Below are 18371 nucleotides of genomic sequence, written 5' to 3'. Positions count from 1 at the left end.
AACAGACCTTTTCTATGTGGATTGTGCACTGATATGACTATGCAAAGGTACTCAGAAGGCAGCTTTCTTAAATATTTTTATCAAAGAACATTTGACATTATTACACATTTTCAACAAATTCTAGAAATGAACACTGAGAAAATAAAGAATAAATAAAAATACAATAAATAGCTTAATAAAAATGAGTACTGTATGTTTAGTATAAGTCAGTTGCTGACCACTAAAATAAATAATAAATAAAAATAAAACAAATAGCTAAATAAACATCAGGGGCCGGTTGCACCAGCTATACGTACGTTACAACTTAGCCAAGTTGTGGTGTAAATGGGCACTAAGTCACAATTTACACTCTACTAAATATTTGACCGTTGCACCATCAAATTTACACTACCGTTCAAAAGTTTGGGGTCACTTACCTTAAATGTTTCTCATGATCTTAACCTTTTGATCTGATGGCGTATGCTTAAATGTTTGAAATTAGTTTTGTAGACAAAAATATAATTGTGCCAACATATTAATTTAATTACAAAACTAAAATTTTATTTAAAAAAAAAAAAAGTTTTTGAAATGGATGACTTGGACCCAATAATAAAGAAAAGCAGCCAATAAGTGCCCAACATAGATGGGAACTCCTTCAATACTGTTTAAAAAGCATCCCAGGGTGATACTTCAAGAAGTTGGTTGAGAAAATGTCAAGAGTACATGTCTGCAAATTTTAGGTAAAGTGTGACTACTTTGAGTATGCTAAAATATAACACAGTTTTGATTTATTTTGGATTTTTTTAGTCACAACATAATTCCCATATTTCCATTTCTATTATTCCAAAGTTATGTCTTCACTATTATTCTAAAATGTGAAAGAAAAAAAAAAAAAAAAAAGAATGAGTAAGTGACCCTAAACTTTTGAACGGTAGTGTAGGTAGGACGTAACCCTATGTATAAACTAAATATATACGGCAGCCTCCGACCAGGAGTAACTGATGGAATAAAAAAGCAGACTGATATTTTATGACATCAATAAGCTCATGTTTTGCGTGACAGGCATCAATCCTTTCGACACATATGATGGTGTTGGCATTTACATTCATTTACATTTACGAGTGAGGAAAAAAACAGCAACGTACTTTTAAGCAGCTTTTCAGCATGAAACCGATCTAACGGTGCCGTTTTTAGGGTGCGTCGCCCGGTGTCAAGTTTCAACACATTCAAAATATATTTACAGGAGACTATTTTTCCAGCCTGTTGTATTAGTATTTATCACCCCTCATTTATTTTAGATATTGTTCCTATATATTATTATTTACACAGGGCAAATATACTATTAAATCTACTTTTATTACATATCCTATTTTAATGTCTGGAAAACCAGACTTTTAAATATTACATTTTATAAATGCAAAGACTGGAATTGTTCGGTTGAAGGTGTACCAAACTGTGTGAATACATGTTTACATGCTGACAAGGTATGAAAGTAGCTACGTGGTTAGCTAGTTAGCTGTAAGCTCATTGCTACGGAGAGTAAAAGATTGATTTTATTTACTTTCCAGCATTGTGTCTCACTCAAAGCGTGAAAACAACACTCACCACACACAATCCACCACCGCAGCGTTGTCTGCTGAGCTGCAAAAAGATGCTCTGATGTTTACCTTTCAATCTGCTACATTACTGACTGCACTGACAAACTATAGCTGGCTAACAGCAAACAGACATAAGTGACATGGTTAACGTTATATTAGTTATATAAAATGATGGGGTCATTTTTTATTAACTTTCCAGTATGTATTTAACAAATTAGTTAGCAATTTAAGGAGAAGAGATCGCTCAAATCCACACGGTTTAACTCCGCCCTGTCTGCAGAACCTCCGTCAGCTCAGAGTCAGCTCTGTAAACAATGGAGTCGGAGTGCGCTCTGCTGGACAAACTACGCTGTGACACCAATTCTAAAGCATTGTTTTCTGCATTATATGTTCTGAAAAAAATATTTCATTTCTGTAAAATATACGTCGATACCGATATATCGGTGAAAGGCTAATATCGGCCGCCCGATCGGTTGGGCACTACTGTCATCATCCACCAAATTTAGCTAACAGCTATTGATAAAGCTGGCTAGCTAGCTAACACCGACATAGGCTTTCGTATAAGTGCAGTCAATGTATCATGCAAAGAAAAGTGATTACTTCAAACTACAGTCTCGCATAGTCAGACCTATATCCACACTTTGTTATAGCCCTGTTCCAGCACTGGAGAGTCAAATATAATATACAATCTCAAAGTTTGTAGTAAAACAATCATAACTGTGTAATTTTAATTATGCTACCTCATCTGTCAGCATGATGTTGGTGAATCCCGTTCAGTCTCTTTGTACATTACGTCATTGTTTTGGTCAATGCTCGCGTCCCTATGGAGTGTGTGCGCGAGCACGAGCAACAGGTAGCTGGCTGCAGTTCATTAATGGCCACAGGTGTCATTAATAACAAGGGTTTATGAATCTTACATACTGCACTTTTAATCTAAACAGAGACTCTAACGGCACCAAAGTATTCAAAGACTGTCCATGAACACCCAAAGCTTTCTCTCGCTCTTCTATGTTCCTTAATGCAAAGCCAGCTTCAGTTGAATTCAGAATTCACAATGCACAGTTGTGCTCAGCAAAGGTGAGATTTCAACAATACTTCTGCACATACATCAATCTACTTCATCTGACACTGAAAGAAATTCCCCAAAATACTGTCTACTACTGCAGGTCATTCTTAGGGTCAACAAACTAGTAATTTGTGTTGATTTCAAGATCCATTTTAATATGTTTTATTAAATAGCCATTGGCTGTGCAATCGAAGGGCTGAATTCATAGTATGCTGTAAGTATATTCTTACATGGAGAACAGCCTTCAAAAAGCAGCAGGGGAATTAACCTTGCTACACTCAAAGACAGACAAGCAGCATGAAAGTATCTTCAAGGATTTCCTGATCTTCATCTTCAGGAGGATCTACTCCTTTTGTCTCCTCGGGCTCATGTCCCTCCAGTTCTGTTTGATCTGCCTCTGATGAAAGTCTTCTGAGTATATTTACCATGCATCTATATATAGTGTGTACATACGACTGGTAAGATGAGAATTCCGTCCTGTCCTCTCATGCTGTGGATCCCGCTGGCTCTCTCTAACATAAAGAGCGCTGTGTTACGACTGCAAACCCAACTGAGAGTTCAGTCGAGTCGACAGTTAACCCTGTATCTCATTAAACAAAGAGTGAAGGACATCTTCACTCAAATTATATGCGTTTAAAAGAACAGTTCACTAAAAAATGAAAATTCTGTCATCATTTATACTCAACTTCAAGTCTTTCCAAACTTGTCTGATTTTCTTCCATGGAAAACAAAAGGTATATAATGTATATACTGGTCTCTCTTTCCCATGCAATTATAATGAATGGGGACTGGAGCGGTCAAGCAAAACGCATCTTAAAGATGTCATAAAAGTAGTCCATATGAATCTTGTGCTATATTACATGACTTTTGTAGACATAAAATAGCTTTGGGGGAGAAACAGACAAAAAGTCGTTATTCACCAAAAAATCTTGCCATCCCCCCTAGCTCTCCTTGGTGCGTTCATAAGACTAAAAACTAATGCCAGAAAACCACGAAACTCTTTCTAACCCTCATCTCAACACAAATACTTAAACTAAAAGAATGCATTTGCACTTGTAAATACTGAAGCTTGCATTTGAGGAATGACATATTATGTAAACAACTAGATTTTTACATTTTATGATTAAATGCGAGTATTGCTATGCATTGCAATCTTCAAGAAAAAGCTGAAGTAACCTTGTCCTGGAGTACTGAACAACCCATAGCTTTATTGCATTTGTTGCCAGGGCACTGCATTGCTATGCAGAAGCTGAGTAATTATTATTGCCTTGTAATGTGGTTGCTATTCTGTGGTTACTTCGTAGCCCAAGTCAAAAGAGCCCACCTTGAAGTTTCTAAAATATTTTGCTCCCTAGAAGGTCCCTCCTTTAATTTAAGTCTATGGGATTTTGTTGCCTGCTTTATCATCCACCAGGCAGAGACCGCAAGTCTGATTGCTTATAAAAGTAACAGCACACCTCTCAAACAAGCCAAATGGTTTTTAGTATCATGCATGTCCGTAGCACAAATGGCATAGGACAAGTTATGTACCGAATTTCTATTGTAATTTTGCTATTTTGAAAAGCCCCTAACCCCAAGTATGAGCAATAGTGCTTGCCTCAACAATTACCACTAACTACTACCATAAAACCTCATAATTATGTTGATAATAAGCAGTGACTTTATGTAATGGCTGTTTACAGTGCTTCAGACATTTGAGGTTATTATGAAGGTGGTATGGTGTGAATTCTTGTGATACCAACTCATTCTTCTCCAAGAGTGTATCTTTTCGAATGCTCACAGAGGGTTTTTGAGGCTTCAGGTCACACATACACACACACAGGGTCCAAAATTAACTTTTTAGCCTACCAGCCAAGGTGGCTGGTAGATGAAAAAACAAATTTACCAGGCAGTCAGATTTCTTGCAGGTCAACTTAAAAAAATAAAAATAAAATTTGATTGCATTTTAAAAGTGAATTTGACAGACATGAGAGACAAATAAACTATACTGTATGAATGTTTAAATGCTTTTTTAAAATAATTTTACTATTTTATTATTTATGAAATATCTAAATGCCTGAAAGTCTTTTTTCTCCTTCACATTATAACAAAACTAAATGTTCAGTACATACAGTATAACACAGTAACAGTTCTTGGGTTGTTTCGAGTCAATTAATTCAGATTTATCCATTCAGCTCCGACTGCTTAATACAGGTACATCTCAATAAATTAGAATGTCGTGGAAAAGTTCATTTATTTCAGTAATTCAACTCAAATTGTGAAACTCGTGTATTAAATAAATTCAGTGCACACAGACTGAAGTAGTTTAAGTCTTTGGTTCTTTTAATTGTGATGATTTTGGCTCACATTTAACAAAAACCCACCAATTCACTGTCTCAAAAAATTAGAATATGGTGACATGCCAATCAGCTAATCAACTCAAAACACCTGCAAAGGTTTCCTGAGCCTTCAAAATGGTCTCTCAGTTTGGTTCACTAGGCTACACAATCATGGGGAAGACTGCTGATCTGACAGTTGTCCAGAAGACAATCATTGACACCCTTCACAAGGAGGGTAAGCCACAAACATTCATTGCCAAATTAGCTGGCTGTTCACAGAGTGCTGTATCCAAGCATGTTAACAGAAAGTTGAGTGGAAGGAAAAAGTGTGGAAGAAAAAGATGCACAACCAACCGAGAGAACCGCAGCCTTATGATTGTCAAGCAAAATCGATTCAAGAATTTGGGTGAACTTCACAAGGAATGGACTGAGGCTGGGGTCAAGGCATCAAGAGCCACCACACACAGACATGTCAAGGAATTTGGCTACAGTTGTCGTATTCCTCTTGTTAAGCCACTCCTGAACCACAGACAACGTCAGAGGCGTCTTACCTGGGCTAAGGAGAAGAAGAACTGGACTGTTGCCCAGTGTTCCAAAGTCCTCTTTTCAGATGAGAGCAAGTTTTGTATTTCATTTGGAAACCAAGGTCCTAGAGTCTGGAGGAAGGGTGGAGAAGCTCATAGCCCAAGTTGCTTGAAGTCCAGTGTTAAGTTTCCACAGTCTGTGATGATTTGAGGTGCAATGTCATCTGCTGGTGTTGGTCCATTGTGTTTTTTGAAAACCAAAGTCACTGCACCCATTTACCAAGACATTTTGGAGCACTTCATGCTTCCTTCTGCTGACCAGCTTTTTAAAGATGCTGATTTCATTTTCCAGCAGGATTTGGCACCTGCCCACACTGCCAAAAGCACCAAAAGTTGGTTAAATGACCATGGTGTTGGTGTGCTTGACTGGCCAGCAAACTCACCAGACCTGAACCCCATAGAGAATCTGTGGGGTATTGTCAAGAGGAAAATGAGAAACAAGAGACCAAAAAATGCAGATGAGCTGAAGGCCACTGTCAAAGAAACCTGGGCTTCCATACCACCTCAGCAGTGCCACAAACTGATCACCTCCATGCCATGCCGAATTGAGGCAGTAATTAAAGCAAAAGGAGCCCCTACCAAGTATTGAGTACATATACAGTAAATGAACATACTTTCCAGAAGGCCAACAATTCACTAAAAATGTTTTTTTTTTTTTATTGGTCTTATGATGTATTCTAATTTTTTGAGATAGTGAATTGGTGGGTTTTTGTTAAATGTGAGCCAAAATCATCACAATTAAAAGAACCAAAGACTTAAACTACTTCAGTCTGTGTGCATTGAATTTATTTAATACACGAGTTTCACAATTTGAGTTGAATTACTGAAATAAATGAACTTTTCCACGACATTCTAATTTATTGAGATGCACCTGTAAGTATTGTTAATTCACTAATGAGCCACCTCATAAGAGTCATTCGTTCGGGAATCGGACAATACTGGTAGCGCTGTACAGCTGCAGCCACAAATATTGGCACCCTTGGTAAATATGAGGAGGCTGTGAAAAATATGTCTTTATTGTTTATCCTTTTGATCCTTCATTCAAAATATTTCACAAAACCTATCCTCTAATGGATATCAAACAATTACAAACACAAGTTTCATTAAAAAAAAAAAAAAAACTTTTGTTAAATATATGTGTGGCACAATTATTAGCACTTTTTTATTCAATACTTTAGCAGCCTCCCTTTGCCAAGTTAACAGCTCTGAGTCTTCTCCTATAATCCCTAATGAGGTTGCAGAAGTCATGGCGAAGGGTTCTGAGACCATTCCTCCATACAGAATCTCTCCAGATCCTTCAAATTCCGAGGTCCACACTGGTGGGCTCTCCTCTTCAGTTCAAACCACAAATTTCCTATGGGGTTCAGGTCAGGGACTGGGATGGCCATGGCAGAACCTTGATTTTGTGGTCAGTGAACCATTTTTGTTTTCCTGCTGTAAGATCCAACCAGAGCCTATTTTAAGCTTTCTGGCAGAGGCAGCCAGGTTTAGATTTTTTATCTGTTGGTATTTGACAGAGTCCATGATGCCATGTATCCAAACAAGATGTCCAGGACCTCTGGCATAAAAACAGCCCCACAACACTAAAGATCCACCACCATATTTAACCGTGGGCATGAGGTACTTTTCCATATGGCTACCTCTTTGTGTGCGTCAAACCATCTGTGGTGTTTGCTGCCAAAAAGCTCTATTTTTGTTTTATCTGACCATAGAAACCGGTCCCATTTGAAGTTCCAGTAGTGTCTGACAAACTGAAGATGCTTGAGTTTGTTGTTGGATGAGAGCAGAGGATGTTTTTCCCTAAACTCTCCCAAACAACTTGTGGTGATGTAGGTGATGTCTGATTGTGGTTTTGGAGACTTTCTGACCCCAAGACCCAACAAATTTCTGCAATTCTCCAGCTGTGATCCTTGGAGAATTTTTGGCCACTCGAACCATCCTCCTCACCATGCATGGAGACAATATAGACAGACATCCTCTTCCAGGCCGAATCTTAACATCACCGGTTGATTGGAACTTCTTAATTGTTGCCCTGATAGTGGAAATGGTCATTTTCAATGCTTTAGCTATTATCTTACAGCCACTTCCCGTTTTGTGAAGCTCAACAACCGTTTGCCACACATCATTACTTTATTCTTTGGTCTTACCCAATGTAACAGATGACTAAGGGAATTTGGCTTGTGTGTTACCTCAAATTTATACCCCTGTGAAACAAGAAGTCAATTTCATGTTCCTAGTCACCCAGGTGTACATGTACAAAATTTAAAATTCAAATGGGAATATACTTCAGATACTGTATATTTTACTCATAATAATTTCTAGGGGTGCCAATAATTGTGGCAAACATGTTTTGGAGAAAAATATTTTTTTGATTATGAGATCCCCCCCACACACCTTCAATTAAAGGTTCGATTTTTGTGAATATTTTGAATTCAAAATCCAAAGGATAAACAATAAAGACATTTTTCACAGCCTTCTTTGTTCTTATTTACCCAGGGTGCCAATATTTTTGGCCACAACTATGTCTCATCCTGTAGATTCAGTAGCAGTGGTGCAGCGCTGAAAAAACAGTTTATTTTAGTCCGGTTTTCTGTTTACATCGCCGAAAGGATGCATGGTCAAGAACCGTTAATGGAACTGAACGCCATGAAAATCACTTGCTTCTAGAATTGTAACGCAATCATTCCCAGAGAATTTTTTTGTGTGGTGAGTTGGTAATTAAAACCTACACGCACTTCCACTCGAAATCCGAGAGTGGTTTCACCTTCTGCCAGATGACATGATTGGTCCTGAATTTGCCTTCAACCTTCTTTTAGATTTATAGCTATCTGAGGCTATCGATGAGCAGCGGGAAACTAGCTAAGAGATGTTCTGTCTAAACACTTGCAGCCTTATTGACTGTAGGCCTACAGAGCCCCCTTGAGGACAAAACTTGAACATTACTTTTAGAAGCTGACTCAGACATTAATAAAAAGGAAAAAGCACCCACACACTGCGAAATTCACTGGCCAAATAAAAAAATGTACCCGTATCTGGCACTTGGCAGGTTTTAATTTCAGACCCTGGACACACAGGAATGAGGATCAAGCTCAGTTACAGCCTGATTGTATGCTAGAATGGGCCAGTGAAAACTGACAGGAATGCAAATGAAGCAGCTTCATTTCCAAGCCACACACCAACTCACTTGTATGTGATTCCTGCCAAGTTAAGCAGCCGTCGGGACGCAGTCATTTCTGGAGTGTCGTGGTATTTGTCTGACAAATATATCACATCCTTTATACCTGTAGAGCAGAAAAAGCAAAAGAAGGATAGTGTAGGTGAGAAAAAGGCACACTAACACACTAGGGATGTCAAAAGTACACATTTTCTAAATCAGTATTGTGGTCTTATGTTCCAGTAAAAATACCTTAAGATCCTTAAAACAAGAAGAAAAGGTTTTTACTTGAAAAGCCAAACTGTGTAAGAAAATAAGTTTAGTTTCCAAAGTATATATTTTTAATTTTATTTCCCTAACCCAATGGTATACAGTTTTTTCTTGTTATATGCATAAAGCTCCCAAAATTTGTTTGGATTTATGCTTATGCTTAGAAACAAGAAAAGAACAATTTGCCATCATTGTAAGAAAAATAAAATAACTGATATGTCTTTCTACAGTATTGGTAGAACAGATTTCCGACTCCAATTGGTACCTGCATGCTGTTTTCCTGACAGATGGCTGCTTTCAAATGCAACATGAGTATTTGGGCACACGATAAAGAGCACTTGTGCCTCACGGTATTAATGTGGCAACGTGCCACATTTGGATTTTGCAAGTGGGGGAATCCTCAAACCTGATGGTGACAGCCCCGATAATTATTATTTCTTCTTTTTTTGAATTGAAGGTCCCAGAATGCCATTCCGGGTCATTTTGGCCAAATTTAACCACTGGTATTAGTAAAAATGTATTCCCATTTAAAGCACCACCACTACAGCCATACATATCTAGATGGAAAATCTGGCCATTGTGTTGCGTCTCACGTTTTTTGAGTGCTCCACCACAACGTTGGATTTTTAAGACAGTGTGTTGCTGTGTTTGAATGCATCTCAAAACACCTGTATTCCCCTCCATTCTATTCTGCTCCATCTACTTGTTTTTTAATACAACAAAGTGACTCACGTAAACCCTCCCCTTAAGAAATGCATCTATTCAGAGTCTAATTATACAGGCCTACCGTAAGACAGATTTATCGACTATTCATTCAGGCAACCCAATGACGTGTCGATCATAAACAGAGGGATAAATTCAAACAAGCAAGCCCAAAGAGCACAGGGAACTAAATAGCCTGTTAGGTAGGAACGAGTGCTTGTGCTTGAGGCGAATGAAGGTGAGTCGATAACTTGTCATGGCAGGCTCAAGCCAATATCAACCAAACCCAATTGAGAGGAAATCTGCCCTGCTGGCATCTTTAAAACATGTAGTGCATTTGGCAGCACCTCTAAGCTTCCTGCTGACTACACACAAGCGACCCATGAGGAGATTCTATAAAGAGCCCATTACAAAATAGTGCGAGGAATCTGGTGAAACCAATTACACTGCCTCTCACTCATAACGCTTTCGGAGATGAAAAGAGAAGTCCTACATTGCCAACTGTTGTTGCAATCTCCGATAAAATACCAGACAGTATACATATGCCCAATCTCCCCCCAAAAAACACTAGTACACACACAGTGTCTCAAAGTACTTTTATCTGCAAAGAGAGAGTAAAGTGCTCCAATCGAAGGCAAAATGACTTGCAGAGTAAATTCCACCTATCATTAAGCCAGTGGTTCTCAAAGTGTGGGGTGCGCCCCGTTGGGGGGGGGGGGGTATTGTAAGGGGGCATGGAAGACTGACCTGTCCTCAAATCTCTATCACTTTCACACATTCAACAAAAATAGTGACAATACACACAAGAACCAATGTGCGCAATTTATTTTCATCTGCCTTTTCCCTGCCATGTTTAAACTTTCACCTGACAGCGCGTCCTGCGCGTGCAGCTCTAGACAGTCCAAAACGTCAGGTGTGCTCGCAGCACTTATGTAAACAAAAATGTACTTGTGTGCACCATTTTCAAATGGGTGAAGAGGTCAATTAACACTCAAATTTCGGTCTGTTCCTCACACAACACTTTCATATGGCTTCAGAAGAACTGAAATCTAAGACACGAGTGTTATGGACGAATTTTAATGTGCTTTGATGTGTGATTTTGGAGCTTGGACAGCCCACAAACACAATCCTCTCATCCCTCAATCTTGTGTTTCATGGATTAAAAAGTCATAATGGTTTTGAACGACAATGTACGTAAATTATGTCAGAAAGGTCAGTTTTTTTTCTGTTGTTTTTTTTTCCAGTGGTTATTAAAGTTTGTCAGTATCATTAATCAGGTGTAAATTATTGTCCAAAATCGCCCCCAGCAGAAATAAAACTTTGTGTCTCGTGTAATACAGTCTTTGGCAGACAACATGTGCAATTTGCATTGTGTTTATGCCCAGGGGTTGGCATAATTAATTTATGTATTTATGTAACACAAAGTATTCACAAAACAAACACAACAACCTAGTAGTGACAAAAGTTCAGAATTTAGATCCTTTTTTTTTTTTTTTTTTTGTGGAGAGTGTAACTTTTCTTTCAGTTTTCACTGTGCTTTTAAATAAAACGTTTTTTTCTGTGACAAACAGAAAGTTTTTCCTGTTTCAAGTGGGGTGTGAACCAAAAAAAATTGAGAACCACTGCATTAAACACTGTTATTACAAGCATGAGATGGGGCCTCTCCACAGTATTACTTGAACAATTTTTGAGAGGAAACGGTTAAAATTACCATGGAACACACCCAGACTATGCCCATATCACAACTATTTGGTGGTGACATTTTAAGGAGCAGGGGAAAAAATTACTTTTGTAACTCCTAGACTTATCTGGCTATTGGAAATAAAAAATGCAAGCACTTAAGTTTATAAAAAAATGAAATAAAAAATACAAAGTGGCGAAGTTGTGATATTACTGCAGCCTTTTCCTTAATGCATCAAGTATTTCCATGTAGAAATGCTTTAAAAATGTCCTCTGAAAGAAAGAAAGAAAGAAAAAAAAAAAACCGAGCATAAGCATTGGAGCTGCTTGAATGTCTTCCAAGAAGTCAAGCTGTCCAACAGAATGGAAGGCTCTGATGGAAGGTGGAGCAGAGCTCTGGAGATGCCAGTTTTCCAGAATGCTCTCTAAAGATAAGTACACATCAGTCCCTCCAAAAAAAAAAAAAAAAGGAAAAGTGGACAAGGAAGTGACAAGATTCAGACATATTACTGCCGGCACCGAGGAGCCAGAGAGCAGGAGGACATCAACACGGGAACTAGGGAAATTGAAAATGATTTTGTGTCATCTTATCTATGGAGACTGAGAAAAGGACAAATCTGAACTGCATTCAAAAAGTGCAGTAACACTTCCTCACTGAAGGAATAGCTACAGAAATAGATATTCGGGGGGGGGGGTCTTCACGTTCTCAATGCCCCCATCTAGTGTCAGAAATTAACTTTTTATCATCAAGCGGAAATATATGCCCCTTGTAGTTGATTTTATGGGAAAATTGTAATCTATATGAGGACATATTTGTACTAAGCATTTAAAACACAGTAAGCGAGTTCTTTTGTCAAACACCATTTAAAAAGACTGCAACTAAATCTCCAGACTGCGACTAAAAGTGTAGCAGGAAAAAATTATTGCGACAAGAATTTAAATTCTAGTTGCCATTTACGAGAGTTGGGAATACTTTGTGCGCGTTTAAACGCAATTTCTTCAGATTTCATCAAATGAGTTTTGAATAACATCTTTAGAGTAAGCCAATGTGTCTTAAGTCACGTTTCACGTTTAACTCGCTGCACAAGACAACAAACACAGCAAGAGCCATGATGACTGATTTGTGGACAAATGACTCTTTTGAACCTAGTTTTTAAAATGAATCAGCCAAAATTATTCACAAAAAGGGTTTGAACTCAGGAGCTCAGGTTAGCAGTTTGAGTCAGTCACTTTCTCAGGGAATCATACAGTAAACAGTGTTTCCCATTAATTACCTAGACTGTGGCGGCCCGTAGGTCAGAGTAGTTTCAGTCTCATTTACCATGCTTTGTGGGTGACTTTTTTGCCATGTCATCACAATTCATATCTATACAACCAATGTGTTTATGATTAAATTACTACTAAAACACAACACTGTTTACAAGAGCACAAAGTTCTTCATAGATCTAGCCTCTTAATTTTGCTCTCAAAGTGCACCAGATTGATCTTGTAGTCTGTGTCTGGGCCAACCTGTCACAGTAAGGAAAGACTAGGAACTTTTTTTAAAACACACACACAATAAATATATATATCACATTAAAAACCACCTGCCTAATATTGTGTAGGTCCCCCTCGTGCCCCCAAACCGGTGCCAACCCGCATCTCAAAATAGCATTCTGAGATACTATTCTTCTCACCACAATTGTACAGATCGGTTATCTGAGTTACCGTAGACTTTGTCAGTTTGAACCAGTCTGGCCGTTCTCTGTTGACCTCTCTCATCAACAAGGCGTTTCCTTCCAAAGAACTGCAGCTCACTGGATGTTTTTTGTTTTTGGCACCATTCTGAGTAAATTCTGTAGACTGATGTGCGTGAAAATCCCAGGAGATCAGCAGTTACAGAAATAATCAAACCAGCCCGTCTGGCTACGGTAACTCAGATAACCGCTCTGTACAATTGTAGCGAGAAGAATAGCATCTCAGAATGCTGTTCTGAGATGTGGGTTGGCGCTGTTTTGGCGGCACGAGGGAGACCTACACAAGACTGTAGTGGCTGATCGGTGTATATATATTTATTTAAACCTACCGGCCAATTAATCGGTAAACATCCGTCTTTCTTCGGCTCTCTATCTTGCTGCTGAACAACAAACTAAATCAAGCAGTTCTGTTATTTGGCAACTAAAAACAGCCATTTGGCTCCTAAATGTTTCAGTTTAGGGCCCAATGGATCAGTAGTCTTTTTTCTTTTTTTGTCTGAAGCCCAGACTTGATAAAGAAAGATCATATGTTACAAATGAGGAATTTATTATAAGGGCATTTTTTGCTCCCACAGTTTAAATTTTGGGCACATTTGTGTCACTTTTGGTGGCATTAACTTGCAAAAGATGGAGATATATGATGAAGAGGTGCTGTGCTCTTATTTTTAGTCAAAGAGCAGTGATTTCAAATGACCGACATGGCACATATTAAAGTGGGAATAGTATTAAAGCAAACAAAGGGCAGAAGATAGATTTAATTCAACAGTGTCATTAGCACAAAAATATATATAACGATGGCACCAAACAGCAAGACTGGAAAAGCCTCCATTTTAATAATTAACTTTGGTCGCAATTCAATTACGTAATAGTTTTCAGTTAGTGGAACACGGACCGGCAATATTAAATTGTTTGCTATGCACAAAAACCAATATACAGCACGCTTGCCATTACAGGGGAATTAGCGAGAATTCACATTTCTAAATCTACAAATATTCCCCATATCGTCATTTTTTTTCCCATGGAGATGCTTATCCGTTTCTCATATTGTGAGGCTTTAAAAGAGAGACTCTCACTTCTGGTAAACAAACATAAGCTTTACACCTTCAAAATGAACAAACAACCAGCAAAGACACCTCTGACTCTATTCTTTTAAACTCAGCATTAAACAACATCTACTTTGTTCAGCTCTGTCTGACTGGCATCATCAGAGGGCAATTTTAATGAGGATGGACAATAATTTTTAGCCGTGATTTGCTGCATCCTATAGAGCACGAGTAAGCATGAAGGAGACGAAAGGGAGCGATATGCGTTCCTTAATGATGCCGCTGCATTGAGAAGAAGCTGACACCCCACTGAGAGATGGGCCGGGGCAAGGCCCAGCATCCTGATGATCAGACAGTATCCGAGCGTGTGTCATGTTATCTTCAGAGCACAGCTTCAGTAAGCTTTGCCACAAGAGTACATGGAAGGGGATCAGTAAACTAAAAGAGAGAGAAAGAGAAGATGAGGACAAAAAGGCTTGGAGGGGAGGAGAGCGAGCAGGGAAGGGGGTGTTAAGAGAGTTCAACAGATAAGAAGAGATTGAAAATAACAACAGAGCAGGGTTTGGAAAAGGAAAAATAAGAGGAAGAAGACAGCCTGTCACCATGTAGGCTATATCTAACCAGCCAAAGAAGCTGTTCTTTGGAGTGACACCCACTGCAGGCTTCTCAGTATGGCAGGGTGACCATAGAGAACCTCTGTCTCTGTCTGTCTCCCCTCATCTCATCTGGAGCCACATCAGTTCCGACACAGAAGCTCAGATATCAAATATAGAGCCTCAATCATGTGGAACCGCAAATCTATCAATAGAAGAACGCAATATAACAAAGCACAACAGTCTGGTTCTGGATGTAAAAATCCCACTGATGAATTCTCTCCCCAATTTGGAATGGCCAATTCCCAATGCACTCTAAATCCTCGTGGTGGCATAGTGACTCGCCTTAATCCGGGTGGCGGAAGACGAACCTCAGTTGCCTCCGCGTCTGAGACCGTCAACCCGTGCATCTTATCATGTGGCTTGTTGAGCACGTTACCGCGGAGACATAGCGCATGTGGATGCTTCATGCTATTCTAATTTTTAGCCCATTACATCGATAGGATGATCTTTTTAAGCTACAGCAGGGCAGATAAACATTATAATTTACGGTGTTACATGGATGTTATAACTAGCATCATTGGTAGAATTTCTTTTATTAACACATGAAATTCAGTGCTCGCGCATTTGAGCCTATCAGTGAATGTCCCGCATGTCTTCACAACAGTGCCATGACAATCCATCCCACTGTGAAGTTTGTGCAAGTCTCTCGTGGCAATAATGACAACATTAGGCCCTTTCCCACCTACAGTCCTGGTACTTTTCCTTTAGTAACTTTCTAGATGAGAACTCGTACAAGGAACGGAACACCAGAGAAGACTTTTCCCCCTCTAGCATTCGCACACACATAGTTACCACTGTAGTGACATCATCTACTATAGGGCTGAAACGATTAGCCTACATTATTTACAATGTTGACAATAGAAAATTGTCGACAACATTTTTTGTTGTCGAATAGTCATTTGATCTCATTTAATGTAACATGAGATCACAAACTCTAATGATGACGCGCTAGAGCAGCACTACAATTCACGCCTGACTGAGGAAGAATTACACAGCTCATAGTCCAGATGCACTCTAAAATTTCCAAGCAGCTTCAGGTGATGTAGATCACAAAGTATGAGGGAATTATAATGCAAAAATACAAAATAAGTAAATACAGAAGCACTCTCGTTTTGGAATATGTGGAGCCGAATCTCTTTAAAGGAAACACACTGGCGTTACATCTTAAATGCAGTTATATTTAATGCGTTATAGCTTTATTTAAGTTCAAATAATACGGAAGCAGATCAGGTAAATAACTGCAAACTCCAAAAATGACATTTCTCTGTGGTAAGAGCCTCTTCTATAAGTTGCGCGAATGTCCTGATCTAAGGGGGAGAGATTGAAACTGCACCCAGCTGATGCGCACTCTGTCGTGGGGATGCTCATCCCTCAAGCGCACACGCTTAATGCAGCTAGATTATAACGTGATGGCTCGCGACTTAATGAATCATAATATATGTCACTGTGCATTTCTTATCATGAAGAAAAGTGGCAATACGCAGCTTTATTAATAAGAGAGTTAGTTTTTTTTTGCGAGTTAAAGACGGATTGAAGTGAACAGAAAGGTGAGAGAGAGTAGTCTTCGCCCCATTATACAATGCAACAAAATATGTTTTTGATTTGGCTTGTTTTCCAATATAAATATCTAAAACTCCTTTAAAACAATGTACATTTTCTTTAGCAGCTATACTGCAGAAGAAAAAATTATCTGAGAATGTTGAATATAATATTAAAAATAAAAATATTTAAAAATATCTAAAAATCCTTTAAAAAAGATGCATTCACCTGAGAAGCAGCATATAAGATATTTAGACTTTTAGAGAATAGATCTTGAATATAAGTATATTTTGTCTTTACTGCACTCGCAGAAGTATAACCAAGTGAAAAAAATACACTTCTATACAAAATACACTTATATTTAAGATACATTCTCTTAAAGCAGTCTACATATCTTATATGTTGCTTCTCAAGTAAATGTATCTTGTTTTAAGGATTTTTAGACCATTTTAAATGATAAACAAGACACAACCACTTGATAAAAATAGGATTTTTTGCAGTGAATTTCTTTACTTAAACTTAAAAGAATTTTTTCACTTTAATTCAGTGAATGTCATATAGGGTAGGGCTGCACCTAACGATTATTTTTTTATCGATTAATCTAACGATTCTTTTTCCGATTAGTCGATTAATCTAACGACTAATTTGCAGATTATTCTAAAGATTTTTTATAATTATTACTTGATTAATATAACAATGAATTAACCCAAAATAAATATAAAAACTTGTCTCATTAATATTTCAATATTTTATTAAATCATCTTCTCTTAAACACAAACAAATGTACAAGAAAAATAAGTGGGCACTGCAGGGCGTTATTCTGCATCAAAAATAGCCCTGTTTTAACTAGTAATCTCCATTTTACAGTCCAACATACAGGTACATCTCAATAAATTAGAATGTCGTGGAAAAGTTCATTTATTTCAGTAATTCAACTCAAATTGTGAAACTCGTGTATTAAATCAATTCAATGCACACAGACTGAAGTAGTTTAAGTCTTTGGTTCTTTTAATTGTGATGATTTTGGCTCACATTTAACAAAAACCCACCAATTCACTGTCTCAAAAAATTAGAATACATCATAAGACCAATAAAAAAAACATTTTTAGTGAACTGTTGGCCTTCTGGAAAGTATGTTCATTTACTGTATATGTACTCAATACTTGGTAGGGGCTCCTTTTGCTTTAATTACTGCCTCAATTCGGCATGGCATGGAGGTGATCAGTTTGTGGCACTGCTGAGGTGGTATGGAAGCCCAGGTTTCTTTGACAGTGGCCTTCAGCTCATCTGCATTTTTTGGTCTCTTGTTTCTCATTTTCCTCTTGACAAAAAACACAATGGACCAACACCAGCAGATGACATTGCACCCCAAATCATCACAGACTGTGGAAACTTAACACTGGACTTCAAGCAACTTGGGCTATGAGCTTCTCCACCCTTCCTCCAGACTCTAGGACCTTGGTTTCCAAATGAAATACAAAACTTGCTCTCATCTGAAAAGAGGACTTTGGAACACTGGGCAACAGTCCAGTTCTTCTTCTCCTTAGCCCAGGTAAGACGCCTCTGACGTTGTCTGTGGTTCAGGAGTGGCTTAACAAGAGGAATACGACAACTGTAGCCAAATTCCTTGACACGTCTGTGTGTGGTGGCTCTTGATGCCTTGACCCCAGTCTCAGTCCATTCTTTGTGAAGTTCACCCAAATTCTTGAATTGATTTTGCTTGACAATCCTCATAAGGCTGTGGTTCTCTCGGTTGGTTGTGCATCTTTTTCTTCCACACTTTTTCCTTCCACTCAACTTTCTGTTAACATGCTTGGATACAGCACTCTGTGAACAGCCAGCTTCTTTGGCAATGAATGTTTGTGACTTACCCTCCTTGTGAAGGGTGTCAATGATTGTCTTCTGGACAACTGTCAGATCAGCAGTCTTCCCCATGATTGTGTAGCCTAGTGAACCAAACTGAGAGACCATTTTGAAGGCTCAGGAAACCTTTGCAGGTGTTTTGAGTTGATTAGCTGATTGGCATGTCACCATATTCTAATTTTT

General features: G+C 38.4%; 1 protein-coding gene across 1 annotated transcript in view; it reads right to left on the bottom strand.

Annotated features, from left to right (window-relative positions):
• Nucleotides 1-18371, bottom strand: part of dctd (dCMP deaminase) — an 81496-nt gene that overhangs the window by 2913 nt on the left and 60212 nt on the right. Inside the window, exon 5 of the mRNA XM_051703028.1 lies at nt 8730-8826. Coding sequence (XP_051558988.1) covers nt 8730-8826 — 97 coding nt within the window. The remainder of the gene's footprint in view (nt 1-8729; nt 8827-18371) is intronic.

The sequence above is a fragment of the Myxocyprinus asiaticus genome, chromosome 7 (genome assembly GCF_019703515.2).
Source record: "Myxocyprinus asiaticus isolate MX2 ecotype Aquarium Trade chromosome 7, UBuf_Myxa_2, whole genome shotgun sequence".
In the NCBI taxonomy this organism is placed as follows: Eukaryota; Metazoa; Chordata; class Actinopteri; order Cypriniformes; family Catostomidae; genus Myxocyprinus; species Myxocyprinus asiaticus.
This window is presented reverse-complemented; position numbering and strand designations above follow the sequence as displayed.